We start from the raw sequence: 19306 nt of genomic DNA, 5'->3' as shown, positions 1-19306 counted from the left end.
TGATAGTATATTTATTTAATTTTTTGGACTACATTAGACTGCAGATTTTGTTGTCTTTCTCTCATATTCGTTTCAACCTGACAGCCTGATGACTGAGCCAACCAAACTGATGTAGCTTGGCTTATGCAGATACAATACAGATATAATGCCTGATCAAGCAGCTGAGATCTGCTCAGAGGATGATAGGGGTAAAGTTTAAAGGTGTACGAGGTCAGAGAATGATGTGGACAGGTTTCTGATATAACTTAATGCGTATTTAACTCGAGTGGAGATGGATGATTGAGCTTGGCTACTGCATGCGTGAGCAGATCAAACTAGGGGTCTGCCGATATGGCTTTCCCCCTGATTATTAGAAACTGCAGACTCAGATTATTCAGTGTTTAAAAGCATTTAACTGTGATGTGTTACACTCAGATTGTTATGTGTTGTAGATAGGACATTTTGTCAGAGGTTGTTACATCAGAGCCAAAGTAGCACATTTTTAAATAAGTTAATTTTATTGGCAATATCACAAATAATTGCTGATTACAATAATTGGAAAATGCGGAATACTGGGCCGATAATTGGTCTACCCCTAATTCATGTAGCTGTACAGGACTCTGTGGAGAACTACTTGCACAACCACTTTCAAACTTTCTAACTCAGTAACATCTTGTACTACCCATACAATTACCTCAAATTCGAGACGGCAAGAAAACAGGTTATTGTCTTGAGATAAAAATTATGCGATCCAGACAGGTACTGTAATGTTAAAACCATCCTCTAATGTATAATGGATGGATAATGTGGGTCTAAAGCTGGTGTCTTTACTTTCTTAAATGTATTGTAAATCATCAAAATTACACAGCTTGATCCAGTCAAATGATTCAAAATACTACACACAAAGTGTTTTCTTTACGTTGGTTAGCTCTAGTTATTGTTTACTAAGAGAAATATGGTTTATTCCTCATTGGTTTATACTTCACTGCATAAATGAAACTGCATTTGAATAAAATCTTAATATACGCTTAGCTTCTCTGATGAATGCACAAGCATCAGGTTAGATGACTGATTTGCTTATGTTTGGATGTAAAAGCTTTGATTACATAACGCTGCACATATGAACATGGCATGTGTATGTATGTAGACACACTATCTCTGTGCACATTCATTACTATTGTTATATTAAATCTGACACATTTTGTTGCCTAAGCAACCGGTCATCTACTCAATGCGGTGAATTTGAGAGACAGTGAGAGGGAGACAACAGAGAGCTATGATGGTGGAAATGAGATTAAGAGAGCAACATAGAAGGATTGGTACTACAGTGATTACTACCATGACATTCTACAAAACATTACTGTTTTATTAATAACCAAAAATGTTGAACTTCTGCTAAAATAAAAATGTGAAAATGAATCATGACTGATTACACCATCTCATGAGTAACAGTGTGGTTTAATGTCTGCTGTAGTTACACAAAAACTGGAAGCAAAGCAAGGCCATCAATCAAATGAAAACAATAATTACAACCACTTAGTAGTAATGTTCAAAGAAGGTTATTTGTTTGCAGCACAGCAAATTTAACTGGTGGTGGATTTTAGTGGTTAGTGTGTCAGAAGTGTTTTGTATTTGTTTCAGAGGGGGATCATGCAAATATGGGTATCTCTGGATGAGAGACATTTAAATCCTAAGACATAGTATTTAAAGTAATGATCAAATGTGTAGTTAACTCTGGGTTGGTTGTGCTTAAACTCATCATTCATATGAACTCGACAAAATGCACCAAACAGAGCAGCCCATATAGTAAATCTAGCACAAGTGTCTATCTCACATTATATACTGTATGTCGTTCTTTACTTGAAAAAAAAAAAAAAACCGGGATCCACCCCAAACAACCTTGAAAATCCTTTTACAGTTCCTGGGTTTTCAGCAGTGGTTGCCATGACAACTGTGCATTTTATTTCTGGCTCCTTTGAAATGGTGTGTGAGATCAGAGATCCCAAATGTTATGTAAGACGATGTGTGCACTGTTCCAGACTGGGGTTTCCTGCTGCAGAGAACTTAAAGTAATTAATTACAGGGGAATGGCAGACACTCAAGGCGCTTCACCATCGACTCCCTGCTTACCCTACAGCTTTCATCCCATACTGAAAAGATGTAGGCTGCGATTGTTATGCAGGAAGCTAAGCACGATGGCAGATGCTTTTAAAAACGCTGATTGTTTCATTACGTTTTGTGGAAAAAGTCTGTATAAAATGTCTTCGTGTATCTTGATTGGCAAGAGAGGAGCAGCAAATCATTATCAAGACTGTGTGTCAGAGAAGAAGACAAACTGGAAACTTGAGCATCAAGTTAGGATTTAACTAAGTAGCTTGTTGGATAGGGGCACTTGATTCTTCAAATACTTTCAAACCTAATTCACAATGGCTCACACAACTTAACAATTATCTTATCTTATAAGAGTGGGCCTTTCTATAGTAAAAGTCACAGTACAAAAACATTTTTGATGTTTTGTTTATATTGAAACATAATAAAGAGTTTACTTTTTCATTAGAATTCTGGTTATACCAGTGAGGTATAACCAGCTGCAGACACAAAGAACTGATCTCATTGACTCTCAGTATCTCTCAGATACTAATTATAAAACTCCTGTGTTGCATCCGGATGCCATGTCCTTAAAGCTTGTAACTAGAAGCACATATCTGTTGTTCATTTACCAAATATTATAGTGCCCACAGTGTTAATCAGAGAAATTGGAGAATTGTACTCCCATTTTTTAAAACTGCACACTCTTGTGTTTAGAGGTAACACAATCAGATATTATAATCTTAATATTATGGTCAGTGTGAGGGAAATGCCTTGATAAAAGTCTATGCATTAAAAACGTAGTATAATGTTGAATATAATAAACTATGTGCATTTTGTTTCATGAACATGATGTAGATATACTCATGGGAGCCTGTGCAGCACTCATCATTAAGCGCCTTCCAGAGATTTGCAGAGCAAAAGGAATTGCGATGATGAACTTTTTAACCTCTCATATCGAAGCTACAAAATCCTCTCATCTTAAAGTCTCTTTGAAGTAGTACAAAATGTGTTGCTCTTTGTGATCACCGCCCAGTGATGTGTGGAGCTCTTCTCAAAATAATTAGGCATACTGCTAATAACAACTGGTTCTCCACCGCAGGGCTTCAGAAATAATACTTTTATCACAGATTCCAGAGGAGTAAGCTCAAGTTGTTGAGAAAATCAGCTCCCTACTTACTAAGATTGCTATGGGATAGTTTTATGAACAAATATATTAGATGAATTGAAGCAAACTAGTGTTTTGCTTTTTAAAGACATAGCCTAATGATTGTTGCTGGTGTAATAGTCAGCACAGTGTGTGCAGGTACTACTGGTCTGTGGTTTAGGTGCCAGAGAAGTTGGTCATCTTATTAAAGCATATTGCTGCATGTTGCGTCTGTACTCTTACATTTTCGCCACATGTTGAACATTTCATTTAGCCTCCATCAACCAGTGTTATTTTGTAGCTGTGTAGAAGTTCAAATGGGCGTACCATTTTGAGCAACAGTCATTGTTAAGTCACCCCTCTCCTTTACTTTGATTCATCTTCTTTTTTGTTATTGCCAGTCTATCTAAACTATAAAATAATATCAATTAATGTGCTATCAATGTACCATTTATTACTCAGCGTTGCCCTAATAACGTCTTCTTTAGTTTTCTCCTCTGCAGTATGATGTTTATTGATTCATGTAGAAGTTAAACTCCTCTATAGACATCTACCCTTGTGGAAAATAATAAAATCAGTTGTGTGCTAAAATAGGATGGTTTAATTAATTGTAGCTTAAAGGAGAAAAATCACAAATCTATGACACATTAGAAGTGAAAGTCTCTTTCACTGAGCTTTGAAACCTCTAAGCTGTTACGAAGGCAGAAGAGGAACTACTGCGATGAGATTTGACACATAGTGTGTCATTAAGTACAAAGTACAAACCCTTTGCCTCGAGAAGAAGAGAAAGGATTTCTACCTGTCTTAAAAGAGACTCCTTGAGAAATATATCAGTGTCTCTATACCCCTAACAAAAATGTCCATGTCTATGAGATTAAGGGACATCTCATCACTGAGAATGTAAAATGAATGAAGTATCCCATAATATTATTTATCTTGTCATGTTCTTGCTTGTAATTTTAAGGTGAGCCACAAAAGCATTTTCAGTTTATGGAGATTAGGATTGGAAACAACAATAACTCCTGAACACTGCTCGGAGCAATCCTCTCTCCAGCTGGCATGTATCTTATTCGTGTTTCCTGTTTTTTCTTTCCTCTTCTCTGAAATAGACCAGAAGTTTTCTCCTTGGTCCCCGTCTCGAAAGTTCAATGAAGGCAGACGCCTCCCTCCAGCCAGGAACATGAAGGGCTTATCGGGCAGCCGATCCCAGCACCAGATCCCTTTACCCTATGGCTTGGACTATGACCCCCACGTCCATGACCTCCACACTCACCATGGCTCTGAATCCCGCCACTCGTCCTACCTGCTCAGCCCCACAGAGAGCTGCCCCATGGACTTCCACCACCGCTACTCGCCGCGCAGCTCCATCCACTCTGACTGCATGATGATGTCCCCTGTCATGATGCCCCCAGCTGCTCCATCTGACCACATCTCCAGCAGCACCTTCCCCAGAATGCACTACAGCTCTCAGTATTATGACTCCGCCACACGGGACGACTGCGCTGCCATCACAGCCTCTGCCACCTCCCCAGCTGTTGCTGCTGCTGCGGCCGCTGCAGCCGCCTCCTCCCATCTTGCTGGCACCAAGAGCAACCGCCTTCCTGCTAACCTTTTAGACCAGTTTGAGAAACAACTGCCACTACACCGCGATGGCTTTCACACGTTACAGTACCAGCGATCCACCACCACTGAGCAACGTAGCGAGAGTCCTGGCCGCATCAGACATCTTGTTCATTCTGTCCAGAAGCTCTTCACCAAGTCCCACTCGCTGGAGGGATCATCCAAGATGAATGGCACAAAAGGTGATATGGTAGGAGGTGGATCAGGTTATCACCATCATGGCCACCACTCCACCAAACACGGTAGCAAGAGGAGCAAGAGCAAAGAACGCAAGCACCGCTCCGGCGGATGGTGGAGCTCCGATGACAACCTGGATAGTGACAGCACCTACCGCACACCCAGTGTCATGTCGCGGCATCACGGGGAACATGTCAGCCACTGCTACCCAGATTCCATGCACAGCCACCACTTCGGAGACCTGTCACTCAAGACCTCTAAGAGTAACAATGATGTCAAGTGCTCAGCCTGTGAGAGCATGGCCATGGCGCCTGAGGGCAAATTCATGAAGAGGAGCTCCTGGTCGACACTGACAGTCAGCCAGGCCAAGGAGGCCTATAGGAAGTCATCACTTAATCTAGAAAAACCCATGATGCACACAGACCTCAAGCCTTCGCGGACATGTCACTACCTACAGGTGGGTGATACTTTACTATTCTAAATTGACATAAAAAGAAACAAAATACAAAAGACAGAAAAAATGGAAAACATAGTTTTTGTGTGCATCTGTGTGTATGCGACTGTCAACATATATTAACAGTTTGTTATTATGAATGAAGATATCCTTGAGCTAAAGAGTTCATGCACAGTAAGTGATTGTTCATGCAACCTTAAAACTAGGTAGCAGGACAACTTTTTGTTCAAAAGTTGTAGCCCAAGCTGGGATTCTTGTCACTGCTGAACACACACACACACACACACACACACACACACACACACACACACACACACACACACACACACACACACACACACACACACACATATTAATAGAAAGCATTTTAAGGGTGACTTTCAGTGGTGGACAGAATGGGTACGAAATGCACAAAAACCCTGTACATCACCCATCTGATAAAATAACAATAATTGAGATCAATGATTGATGTATTGATTAGAAATCATGCCAGGGAGGGCTTTCAGATCCCACCTTTCCTTCTGTAACTCCCCTGAGGGCAATTATAGTGTTCAGTGTGTGAGAAGTCGATATATTTGACCAGGATTACCTTTGTCTAGTCACCTCAGGGAGCCATTGTCTATTGAGATGAAGACATCAATGTGGTGGTGGAAGACATAAGAATAAAGATTTACCTCAGCTGAAATGCAACTTAGAAAACACACATGTCTGGTGTCTTAAAAAAAAGCTGATGGAGGTTGCACATTAAAACAGAAGTTATGTTATATGCATGTTGCACTGACGGATTAAGACACTAAACTAGATTAGCCACTGGCTTAAAAAACACAGTCAAAAGCCAAGTGTTTGGAATCATTTCAGGAAAATTGAGTTATACACATCAAATCCTACAGTCTGTCTGTTAAAACAAGAATAAAAAAATCTAAAAACTAAAAAAATGATTGATGCCATGTTGAGTGTACGACTACACAAAGCCACACAAACTGCAGTTGTTTGTGTGCCATGTGGACAGACTCTGTCAATACAGAGGCTCTTTCACTGGCATTTGACCAGCTTATGTGTCCACAGGCAGAGACCCAGCAGCTGACACATGGCCACATTCTGCACTGAGCGTGTCCACACTGAGAGCCTTATTCAGTGGAATAAGTGAGGGGAGATCTGTACACAGGGGTCGTGGTCAACACTTACTGTGTGCTCATCGGATTTTATCTGTTTGATGTGTCTGGGTCCTTTGGGTCTGTGTTCACTTGTGATGAGGAGGACAAGTCAGTGTTGGGCAAATTGTTGACATAATCTTGATTTGTAGGTGTCAGTCTTCGGGCTGGCTTCCTATAAAGCCAACAACCTGTGTTGTAGGGTAAGGCTTACGTGAAAGTACAAACTAAAAATACAAACTAAACTAAATGTTACTGTGAAAGGAAACGAAACATCAACAGATAAACACAGAAAAGGTACAAGAATTTGTCTTACAGTCAAGGATAAAAATATAATTAAGCATTATCTGTAACCAATAAATTGTTCAATTTTGATTTTATAAACTATATTTTGAAAATATTTTCTACTTTTTTGTGGGCTGCATGATATAATCAAAAAAACCTGTTGCAATTATTTTTGACCAAGGTGAAATATGATTCAAGATATGAGAGAAAATTTCATGTCACAACTGTCCTGGCCAACATAATTTTGGTTCATGATATTATCCCAGTTATCATCAAAATGTTAAAATAATATCTTGTGGAACCTTGCAAGCCATGCCTTTAGCCAAAGTCACAGGATTGGGCAATTCATAATACGTTGTATGTTGGCAAGCTAGGCAGCTTTCTTGAATTGTTCATATAAGGATATTCATAATTAACCCGATAATGAGAATTGACCTTGATCAACTTATTGTGAGCGTTTTTACCTTGTCTGATCCCTGCTTACATCTGGAGAACAGGATGTGTAGGCCAGGGCATATCTGCAGCAGTACAGTACATCTTTATAATGCTGCTACCTTGTGATTTGGATATTGCACTTGATTATTTTTCGATTATATTTCCATGAACTTTGCAGCCCTACTTTCTTTAAAATTTGATCTTCTAACTAGTTATAAGATGTCTTCTTTGTCTAACTTGGTCAGGTAAATAAATAGTGGTTTTGCATGGATCTTGAGGCATGTTTTGAAGGTGAGAAACAGTGCTGTGTGTGTGTAGTAAACGCAAGTGTACAAGGTTTCTGAAGTATCCCATAAATCGTCTAGCTTTAATCAATCATATGTTCTTGTCCTTGTCTGAAGTGTAGCCAGGGTAGTGCTTTCGCTTTAATGTAATAATGAAATCCTTCAGGCGATGTCAGGGATTCTGAAAAGATTACCTGGGAAGGAACTTTGTCTCCTCTTAATGTCTCCATTACAGTATCTACTGTTACATACCTAAAGGCTTAGCTGCTGTCCTCCATGAGAAATACAGTGGCTATTGCAACCAATGATGTCTCTTGAAGTGCTGTGTATTTACAGAATGTGGTACAGTATACCCAAATAAACCAACAGGGCACCTACCTTTTAGTACATGCTCCAGGTAAAATTATGGAGACAAATTGGGTCATAATCTGCACTCCTGAAAAAGGGAGTTAAACATCCTGCACTTGTTTACTGCAGTAACAACTAAGTGAGTAAGCTGTCAAAATCTTACTTCAGTTCCAAAAACTGCACATCTTACCACTTCAACAGCCAGCACCTAACCAGCCTAGTGTGGGAGGAAAAATTACAAGACTCATTCATTCACAAACTACAAATTGTCCTGCCAGTTTTACAGGTCACTGTTTTGTGTGCTAGACAGACATTAACATCTGCTGTGTGGCTTTAAAATAATCATTCTCAGCAGTGACACAATGCTCTATCCCAAAGTTGTTTTTATAGAAAGTATTCTCAGTTTAGTAGCAACTAATGATGGTGTGAAACAGCTTGCCTGTCAAGCTGCCTCAGGGGCACAGCTGAACACATTCTTTCAGGTGGTCTTTCAGGTAATGCTAATGAGCTAGCACCATGAGTGATGGCTGTCTTGTTAACCACAGCCCCAGACAATCAATGGCTCTGAATTAGGAGGAAAATGATTCTTTTACTTTACTGCTGTCTTTAAGCCTGATTAATTTAGTTTCCAGACAATTTGCTGCATTTTATTCCACTCGTGTGGGAGAGGATAAATGTATGCATAGCAGATTAGTGTGCGTGATGATTTTACTGATAGGTCTCTGAAGGAGGACAAAAGCAGGCTAGCTAATTTTCATTTGGAAAATACTTCCGTCTCTTTCTTGAAGTAGGTGACACACAAATATGGTGCACAACATTAGCTAACTGAGTGATCACCTTTCATCTGCTTCTATTGCATGCCAAAATGTAATGTTTCAGAGGTGAGGGAGTGAGCCATGCTGCCCAAAAGAAGCTCATTTGTTTCAGTTTCAAAGGAGAGTTCTATTAGCATATGGTCTAAAGGTTTCAGAACCCTTTTTCATCTTGACTACAAAAACATTTAGGGATAAAAATGTGTTAGATTAATGATCACGGAAAACAATGGGTGCTTTTATTAGCGTCTCAAAATTTCAACCTCCAATAGAAGGAGCATGCAAATCAGCTCCATGTAAATTCCTTGTGCTGTCCTGTCTTTCACCTGTCTGCCCAGCTGGAGCTGGCCATCATGTTGGAGAACATATTGGGGGGGGGGGGTGTCAGATCAGTGACAGTGGCAGAGACTTTATGATTTGGTAAAGTGACACGCAGATCATTAGGGACAGCCCTGTGCCTGGGACTGTTGTTTCAAGAGCGAAAGGCTGCCCTGTCCACTGAGACAACTGCTACAGTGGCAACACATTCTGACACAGTGTTATAGATGCCTGATCAACATTGTGCCAGAGCATGTAGTGTGTCACACGTTGCCATCATAAATCACCATCTTTAGCATCACAAAGCCTCATTGTGCAGCACTGATTTAGATCCTGTGAATAATGTAACTTGTCAATAATAATCACAGTGTACACAATGTAAGTCAAATCAGGTAAAATGTGAACAGTATATAAAATACAACAAACCACAAATTAAGTGTTAAACTGGATGTTCTCTAGCTTGATGTCTGTCACAATTAAATCTCATTAAAACCCTTCTGGTTTTCAGTACACAAACATTTGGTTATGTGTACATGTTTGTAGCAGGACACCACACAGTGTACAGTAATTAGCACACAATCACTTAATCACTATGTTAATCCTGATGCTGTAGTGTTAAGAACAGTCACTGTTTACAATATGAAAATCCATTTATGCTACATGATGTCATGGCTGTGATCATATCCATACCTTAATGTTGATCCTCTCTGTAGTTTTTATCACTATTTTAAAATTGGTTTTAAGCCAAGGTATGTCAAAAACATCTGCTGTGCTACTTTGGCTGTCAGTCAAAGCTAATTTAAGAGCCCATATGTTTTTTGTGTCAGCGGTGACGCTGTGCCATTAATGACAGTGTGGTGATTTAAAAAGTTACAGTCTCCAGGCCTCAGGGGTGTGATTGGCAGCTTTTGCTGTGCAAGCATAAAACTACAGAAACTGCATCACAGCCATGAGTTTGAGGAAAATTCTATTAATCTTTTGCTATAATCCTTGAATTAAGCATGCCCATGTTTGGATTTTAAATGAGTGCTACTCTCAAAGGTTGTTTTACCCATCCCATTAAAGTGTTTTGATGATCCTGCGGATGTAAAGTAGTATTTGAGCTCCTTCTAAAAATCTGCTGATGAATCTCACAAAGTACTTCATATTAATTTTCTCCCAAACCACAAACATGGACTCTATTAAAATTGATTAATGGAATGGTAGATTGCGGCCATTATTAAAGTTATAATAGTTGTTGAAATGCTGACATACTAACATGCCACGATTGGTAGAACTGGAAAACCTGATGTTTTGTTGAAGTCATTTAAATGGAGGATTCACCAGTGGGTCCAGCGCAGCACCTAACAATTATGAAGTTTGAATAAAGATGTAATCTACCAGATCATTAAAGTGAATGCTGTTACCTAAAACGATCCTGTAAATATATTTGTGTTATTTCTGATGCATCCTTAGGTTTGTACAGCTCAGAAACCTTGGCAACATCTCTGGGAAACCTATGCAAAAATACCCCAAACATATGTATACATTATGCCTTGCTGCTAGGGTCCTGCTTATAAGCCAAAGCATTATCAATCTTTTTCTCTTTGTATACTAAATATCAACAGTGCATGACCGGTTCTCACAGGATGCAGTGCTCTTTCTTATTACCACCCACTTATTGAAAAAATACAGATGGGACAGCGCTCTCACTTACACTCTCCCACACACTTCCAGGCAGTGTCAGGATAATAAACATTGGCTACAAAGTTTTTGTGTTTATTCCAGACTAACCACTGTTGCTGCTGTCGGAAATGTAAAACCCACGGCTTTAAGTGCAGTGAAGGATTCAACAGAGAATGACCTAGAACAGCAAATGAGAAAGCTTTAATGAAGTGGGACTATCCTGACTCACCATCACATGAAAATAATGCACATTGTAACCTAATTATCTACCAGAAATTATTTTATTCTCTTTCCTGCTTAAAGGCTGTGAATTAATTCCAGATAGCACGGCATTTGAATGTAGACATGTCAAGTGCAGACTGGAGACAGAGCTTCTGACAGTTGAGGGAAGCCATGTATGTATAATTCTACTTTAGTGTCTACTCCATGAGCGCAACAAGCCAGCTGTTCCCCAACATACAAATTACTTTTTTATTCAGGCAACTTTGGAATAAGTAGTATTGCCAAAAAGTCGACTGTGTTTAACTGTGTTAAAGCTGTTTCACACCGCGGCGATGCGAAAATGCGGCGCAGATTTGCGGAATATCCGTGCAGCAATGTTCTGGATGTAAAGCATGCACACTGAGTCCGGTGCGAAATGTTCGTATTAATTTCGCATCAAAAGAAAAAAAGTCGCGGTTCATGCTCAAGCTCTTCAGCACCCACAGAGCCGGCTAATATTAATAGCAATTAACTGTGCCCTCGATCAAGCATTTGTGTGTTGTTTTTTTACTGACTCAAAATAATGACTGTATTTCCAGCTAGAAAACGCGCATCTCTCTCCTCCCTCCCTTTGTTTATGTTTGTGTCACTGCGTGGTGTTACACGTGAGTTTTCCTCATGCTGAAAACGTGATTGTCGCACATGTGACATCACTCCCCTTGATGCAAGAAGAAAGCGAAAATATATATTTTTACTGAGGAAAATGACAAAAATAATAGTAATGCACAGTGACTTGAATAAGTAACTACAATACAATGAAATCAATAATCCCACCATATAGGTACTATTCGTCCTACGCAGTAAAAGTTAAATAGATATGTATATAGGATATATGATTTTGATTGATTTTGTATTGAAATGTCAAATGGAATTAATACATCATGTAATTAGATGCCAGTGTATTGCAGAAGCCCAACAAATGATAACCATTTGGACAAATGGTTGTGAATAGAATAGAAACACAACTTTAAATGGAAAGACCTTCATTCAGCTTAAGCACCGAAGACACAGCTCAAATTTGAAAATGAGCCCAGTGCATAGACTACATACATTTTTTTGCACATTTGACATTCAGATTTTGGTGTGCAAATTCCCACAGTACAATGAAGGAAGTAGGCAATGATTTCAGATTTGGCATAAAGAGCTACCTAACTGAATGTTTCAGCACCATGGACAGGGACAATATGTTCACATTTTCCAAGCAATTGACAGAGCACAGCGATGCAACTACTTTGTGGACCCCAGGTGCCACATGCAGTACAGACAAGAGTAATGACAAGCAAACAAATTCAGAATTATTCCCAGGTCTATTGGTTTCATTATGCCTACGAAGTACAAGGAAACATTCTACAACATCATGTGATGTATATTATAATATGAAAGTGGCACTTGGGAACATCAGCTACTCCTTTAGTTGCTTTAAGTCGTTTCACAATGTTTTTTCATAAGAATTATAATAGTCCCGGATCATGGTTGCAGATAGGTACTTAGCTTGACTCCACTTATAACAGTCACATCTAGTGGGTTTGTCTAGGGTTAAACATCGTTATAGCTTTGAGAGCTTATAGAGGAACGACATAGAGGTGTGGATGTGAAAAGGCCTCAGAAACAGCCAGTGCATATCTGACTACTTGGCTGATACAGTTTTCACACTTGCTGGGTTAATTGGGCCTCCTAGTACTTGCAAAATGTCTCTGGTTTAGCTCACTGTACTGAACTCATATTTTGAGTAGGACAGTTGGCTCAAGTAAACTTAAAAAAATCAGAGACTATCATAAATGTATGCTTCTGAATGCGTTGTATTCATTACAGTTGTATTATCTCCCATAGGTGCCCCAGGACGAATGGAGTGGATACCCAGGAGATAAGGATGAGGAAATCCCGTGTCGGCGAATGCGCAGCAGTAGCTACGTCAAAGCTATGGGGGAGGTGGATGATGAAAGTGGTGACTCTGACACCAGCCCCAAGACCTCCCCACAGAAGGGCATTCGGCCTGATGCTCTTGTCCTCAAATCAGCCATGCAGAGACCCCATTTAGACTCCCAAAGGTAGGCCTGGCTAGCTTTGTCAAATATGTCACCACCAAAGTCGTGTCTTGAATTCAGTTTATCCAAATTTTTTTCAACAACCATTAATGGATTAATGGATGCTGAGAGGTTATGCAGAAAATGATGCACAATGATGCAAAAGGGGGGATTGCATTTCTTACTTTTATTTCTGTCATTAAGGAAGTGGTGATTTCTTCATAGTCAACAAATTAAGAGCTTTTTTCTTGGGTTTAGGATTGGTGCAATGTGTGTCTTCTGTGCTTTGAAGAGGTATTAACTGGACTGTTGGTGGGTTAGTGGTAGATCTAGATGGTTCATGGTCTACACAATGAGATAAGAGCAAATGGTTATGGTTTAACATTGCAGGCTAGCTCAACCTTCAGTGGACTAAATCATTATGACGTCAAGATAAGAGCAACAGTCACTTCCGGGTAAACAGTGGTAGTTGATTTGTACTGCCGTGATAAGTGAAATGAGCAAACTTATTTATTTCTGTTGTCATTTTTAGCCATAACTGTATTGTTTAAAGACATATAGTTAAACATGATGGGCCAACCCATATGATGTTTCTGTGATGATATTTTATGTACTGTGTTGCTTTGTTGGCATCACTGATGTCTCACCAGCAGTCAGAATAACTGCTAGTTTGTAAACTCAAGCTGTCATTTGTGGCAATTTCATTGGTCCAACAGGTAAATTAGGTCTCCAACCCTAGACAGTGAAGGAGTTCTTATTAATGAGATCTCATAGCAATACTTTTTAAATAACAAAGTGAAGCTTTAAGTGAGAGAGGGGTTTTCTACCTGGACGTTATTGTAACAAAAGTTGTCATTGGTTCCATAACATTGGAATGTCCTTTGTCTGTAAGAGATTTGAAGAGGGTTTACATTATCTTCTGATTCCAAGTGAAGATGTTTGGCAACAAAATCATTTTTTATCATCATTTATTACATCATTTTATGCATGCTTGGACAATTGTTTTTTAAGTTTTAAGTAGAGCTGAACTGTACGTACTTATTGGCTTGGTCAAAAATCCCATTACTGGCTAAGTATTCAATCCACAACTATTTCATCAAATAAAGTAATGCTCTGTTGAACATTGCAGTAATGTCGTTTTGTGTTTGTGACCTTTTTCATCTGCTAGTTCAAATATTTGTCCAACATCTTACGTGGCGATATGCCTCGTCTTATCACAGTGTTGTTGACAAGTCTGTAGCAAAACTGTCACAATGTCAGACTCAAGAGAGCAGGCTTAAATGTGTCTGGGATTACTGGATGGGTAAATTGTTGACACATGAAAGGGCATACAAAAAACGTACTGGCTATTGTGTTATGGTATGTAGTAGGGTGAGAGAGGTAGCAGAGATGTGTCTGTTCAGTAAAGCAGCAAAGTACTGAGTATGATTCTACAACAGCCTTGCAATTAATCCTTTTATTGTGATGGTTGCAATTTTCATTTTTTGTTGAGACTGTTCAAGAGAGGTCTTAATTTAACTTTATGGTCATTTTGGAGGCTTTAGTTTGTTGTACTGATATTTACTCAACACTCATTTCTCTTTAATCATTTCTTAATCATCTCTCTGTGTTGACAAGCATTTGTTGCCTTGTAAACCAGCACAAACTACCTAATAGTCCATTAAGTGCATTTGTGACCCAGAGGATGATAACGTTTCATTTTCACAATCTTGCGAAGCAAATTGTTGCTCAACTTGTTTTTACTCAGGTTATTTCTCTCTATGACTTTTTTTTCAAGCAGTGTGGCTTTCAAATATAACCAAAAGCTGTGAACCTAGGGGAGGCCTTATGCATCCGTTATCCCTACTGCCACTCAGTGCTATGTGCTATTTTTGTTACCATCATCTCAGCGGGGCTCTGATCACTTTCAGCTTTTGTCCACAAACAAATCAGCCCTCTTGTTTTTTAGCCTCCGGTGGAGAGTGTAATAATCCCTTATTATTGCAGCTCCTAGCTCTCATTGTTTCTCCAGAGACAAGCTGTACATATGCTCTCTATGGTTCCAGGCTGGAGAAATGACTGTTTTCTCACAGGATACTTGGAGCTAGACTAGAAGCTATCAACTCAAGTCATTAAAAATAGCTCACTGTTGATCAGGAGTTCAGATACAGTCGTGAAGGGATGATTCATCCAAGTGGCTTATATTTATTTTGGATAGAAATCTTCAATCATGAATCATACCACAGAGAAGACACTCCATGCCCATGGATGTACATTTGTCAACTCAGTGTGATCCAGTTCAATGTGTGGCTCTTGAACTATACAATCATATCTATCCCTACCCCCTGTCCTTGTTCAGCCAGGGCTACCACTTGCAAACCACAAGAGATATGCGGCCCCACCCTAGTGTCACGCTGGACCCTGCCTCCTTTCATCCCCCACCCTTCCGCTCTCGCAACCAGAGCTACATGCGCGCCGTCAGCACCCTCAGTCAGGCTAGCTGCGTCAGCCAGGTGAGTCTCAAATGCATGCATGGCACAGAGGCAACACCTGGAGACACAAACGACAGCTTATGCTATGTTTCTGTATGTGGTAGCTTCGGGTAGAGGGAATTACAGAGACATAAAACATCCACGGGTGTCCATATTGGAGGTCCACAGCTGATTGTTTAGCTGACACAGCCTGTCTCGACTTAAGTCGTAACTAATTTGTAGTGTTTGGACGAGGAATTGATGCTTTAATCGATAGCCTACTTGTGACACAGTCTTATGTTGTTTACAGTTTGTTTTTTTTAGTGTTTTGTGAGAGAAAAATATATACATATTTTTAAAACACATAGAGATACTAAGAGCTTTACACCATTGTGTCCTGATTCGGCCCCACGATGTCCGAAATAGGCCATTGATTGATCACTCTCCTGTCTGTGTGGTACGCCTGCTAATTAGCCATCTAACAATGTCAAAAGCAGCAGTTTGTTTTGATTAACCCAAGCTTGATTTTTCTTAAACTACAACTAATATTTAGAAGCAGAGACTACGGCTAAAGACGCAAGCAACTTCATGTCTAACCCAACATCGCACAACTAATCTTTTCAGGTTTCCCCCTTTTCATTCCCTGCTATGAATCTATACAGTTGGATCACTTTTTGCAAGTCTGTTTTGGACCTCCATGGTGGCACAGGACGTGGTTGCAAAGAAGATTTGTGACACAGCAAAAAGCCTCCATATGGACAAGGAGTAACAAGAGTAGGAGAGATTTTGTCCAAAACAAAGGAGATTCCTGCAGCTTACTCCTGCGAGTGTTATCACATAGTTTAAAGAAAAATAACTGCAGAAATAATACTGAATCCCAGCTCTCTTCTGTTACATGCTTCAGAATGTTTAAAAGAAAATGAGAGTGTATGGAATGAAAACAGAAAAGGCCAAGAAAGGCTAGAACAGAATTGAACACATACTATAGGTTGTTTGTATAGTGACATGGTTTTTTGCATGAGCCTGACATCAACATGTTAATTCATCTTGTGTCAACTAGTAGAATGTACAATATTCTAAGAGACTTGCTAGTGCTAAATGATAAAGTTGAGACTGCTGTGTGTTTTTTCAGTTTTCTATGTAGTAAGATACAGTTTATAGTCCTTCTGGTTGGGTGTGTGGTGAATGGAATGCTTTACATCATAAGTTGAATATATTTCTGATTGTTTATTGTTGTCATCTGCCCTTTTTTTCATTTGATCTTGACATTTATTCAGTTTAAGGTCGGAATTGACAGTGGCATTTCCTAATGCTAACACTCCTTCATATTTGCTGTGCAAAGGGGAAGAATCAAAGTGAGAAAGAGAAAGGAAGAGGAAAAATTAAGGACTGCTATTCCTGTTTTTGTCTCTCAGGTGAGTGAGACTGAGATCAATGGCCAGTTTGAGTCAGTTTGCGAGTCCGTTTTTAGTGAAGTAGAATCCCAGGCCATGGAGGCCTTGGACCTGCCTGGTTCGTTCCGCACTCGAAGCCACAGTTACCTCCGTGCTATTCAGGCTGGTTATTCCCAAGATGACGACTGCTTGCCTTCAATGACATCCTCCACTGTCACTTCAACTCTCAGATCCACAACAGGTAAAACAATCCCCCCCCTAAATGAGAGAGGGCTTAGACTACATATCCTCATACATCCTATACATGCGCACAAACTTGACATACCTACATATGTACAGTGGGGAACCCTTGAGCTTCAGAGATGCCGGGCTGAATGATTCCAGTTATCTTCTTTCGAAGCTATGGTGTGCGTGCGTTTGTTTTTGCCTCTGCATACTCCTGATGTTTTAGATGGACTTGCTTGTGTGTTACTTTGCATGATTCATGCATCATTAGCCAAGCTTCTGGTTGGTCACTTGTGGTGTTGCCAAGCTGTAGACTAGGATAAGGGTGGGAGGGTCGCATTAACACCCAGATGGCAACACACGGCCATGGTGCACAATATCACAACACAACACAGCCACATTACATGGCATGCCTAAGAGGAGCAGGCCCTACCCTAAGCATGTTAAACTGTGGTGTTATATATGTGTTGTGCGAAGCATTGAAGATATTTAGGGAGGGGTGAAGACTGAAATGGGCCAGGGATAAGGGGAGTGTTAGGTTGTTGACTTATTTATTTTTAGGGGATACAGTGGAGAAGCCTTCCGCCTGTCCTCCCCCTGCTCTGTTGCACCATGCATTAGCATATGCTTAATCACTGACCTTGTAATTGACCCTATAAAAAATTCAAAATCTAATCTTGTAAACAATTTAAGGTAAGTCAACAACCTCTAGAGACTAAAACATGGGCAGACTCACACACATGCACACATTCAAACGTGCTGGTTGCACAAATGAACTGACTGCTGGTGTAATCTATATTTTTTGGGAACCACAACCTTTGATTTTTTGCAGTATTGTTGTATTGTGTTGCATGAAACTTTAGAGCAGCAGTCTCAATCAGAATAACCCATGAATGGTTTGTTAATTTTATTACTGGAATTCTGTAAGTTTCTGAATGACTGTTGTCTTCAAATTCAAGCTTCCAATTGAGCAAAATATTTAATTGTTAGCAACAATTTTCTATATGACAGTGGGTCCTAACTCAATTTTGTTCATGGACTTCATGCTGCTTTTTTAATTCAACACACAAGTATGTCAAGGTTTTGTGCGACACAGTGCAAGCAATACATCCCTAAAATTAGCGTTTCAGGTTCTTTGTGCAAGCAGGGTCATCTTTGCAGTAACTCCCTCACTAAGTGCATTTGCTGTTTATCTGCAAGAGTAAAGCTATGAACCCTATTGAAACATTTTTCTTTAATTAAGTGCATTTTTAAATATTATGACCTGGATTTTTATTGTTTTTGTACACTTTTCTGTCAATTTAATATTGGAGACATTTGCACTTTTACTCATTTTGTGGGCTTTGTTTTCTTGTGCAATCTGGACTTTTGTTTTTGGAATCCTTTCATCTTCAATTGGGTTTCCATCTACGATTTCTTCGATGTGACAGAAGTACTGAGGATAAAAGAGTGTTCTCCAATCCCACTGTCTTATTTGCTGAACTCTATTCATTTAGCTCTCTGCTCCAAATCTGTCAGCTCTATATGGACTAAAACAAGCAGTCGACTGCACAGTATGTTGTGAAGTTGTATTCTGAAGATTGGCACTATGCATCAATTATAATATATCAGATACAGTTTTATAGTAAGGGTTCCCTGGATGGTAATTAGTTACATCAGACATATTGTAAATAACACATCTCCTTTGGTGTACTCTTTGCATTTTTTCTGAGGGAATAGTGGCTTAAAAATAAAGTAAACTAACTTATCCAGATTATCTTGGCTGAGAAAAATATTGATTCCTGGAATCATGTTTTTCATATTAAGTGCTAGTTTATGCTAGTAAATGGCCTATGAACCAAATCTCGTGTGAGGCTAGTGGATTCTTGAGTGAGGAAGGGATCCCATGAGGGCAGAAGAGCAGCAAACCCCTCTCCATTTGACCATCCATCTCTTGAAGGATAACCAGGGGGAAAGAACAACTGGAGGCATCAGTGATGATTGTTGCAGGTATTTTAATGTTGACACGCATACATATATCTATGTATATGTGTGTTTTTGCACTGCCTTCTCAGTATAAATAATAGATACATAGAGTTTATATATATATACATATATATATATAGTTGGTAGAAATATCTCATTATGTTATCCGAGGTAGCAAACACGGTTACAAACAACTCACAAAACCTCAGACACCTTGAATTCTT

At 39.5% G+C, this 19306-nt stretch overlaps 1 protein-coding gene and 1 long non-coding RNA gene across 10 annotated transcripts in view; one reads left to right on the top strand and one right to left on the bottom strand.

The window, feature by feature from the left end:
• LOC119012128 (disks large-associated protein 2) overlaps positions 1-19306 on the top strand; it is a 108889-nt gene that overhangs the window by 50419 nt on the left and 39164 nt on the right. For all 8 annotated transcript variants that reach the window (XR_005072371.1, XM_037085628.1, XM_037085627.1 and 5 more), the window contains 4 exons: positions 4324-5468; positions 12855-13072; positions 15387-15540; positions 16914-17133. Coding sequence is in view for 7 of the 8 variants with exons in the window: in XM_037085628.1 (XP_036941523.1) it covers positions 4324-5468; positions 12855-13072; positions 15387-15540; positions 16914-17133 (1737 nt within the window). In the remaining variant the exon portion in view is untranslated. The remainder of the gene's footprint in view (positions 1-4323; positions 5469-12854; positions 13073-15386; positions 15541-16913; positions 17134-19306) is intronic.
• Positions 1-19306, bottom strand: part of LOC119012132 — an 83832-nt gene that overhangs the window by 51767 nt on the left and 12759 nt on the right. The window lies entirely within an intron of this gene.

This window comes from Acanthopagrus latus, chromosome 22, assembly GCF_904848185.1.
Source record: "Acanthopagrus latus isolate v.2019 chromosome 22, fAcaLat1.1, whole genome shotgun sequence".
Taxonomy (NCBI): Eukaryota; Metazoa; Chordata; class Actinopteri; order Spariformes; family Sparidae; genus Acanthopagrus; species Acanthopagrus latus.
This window is presented reverse-complemented; position numbering and strand designations above follow the sequence as displayed.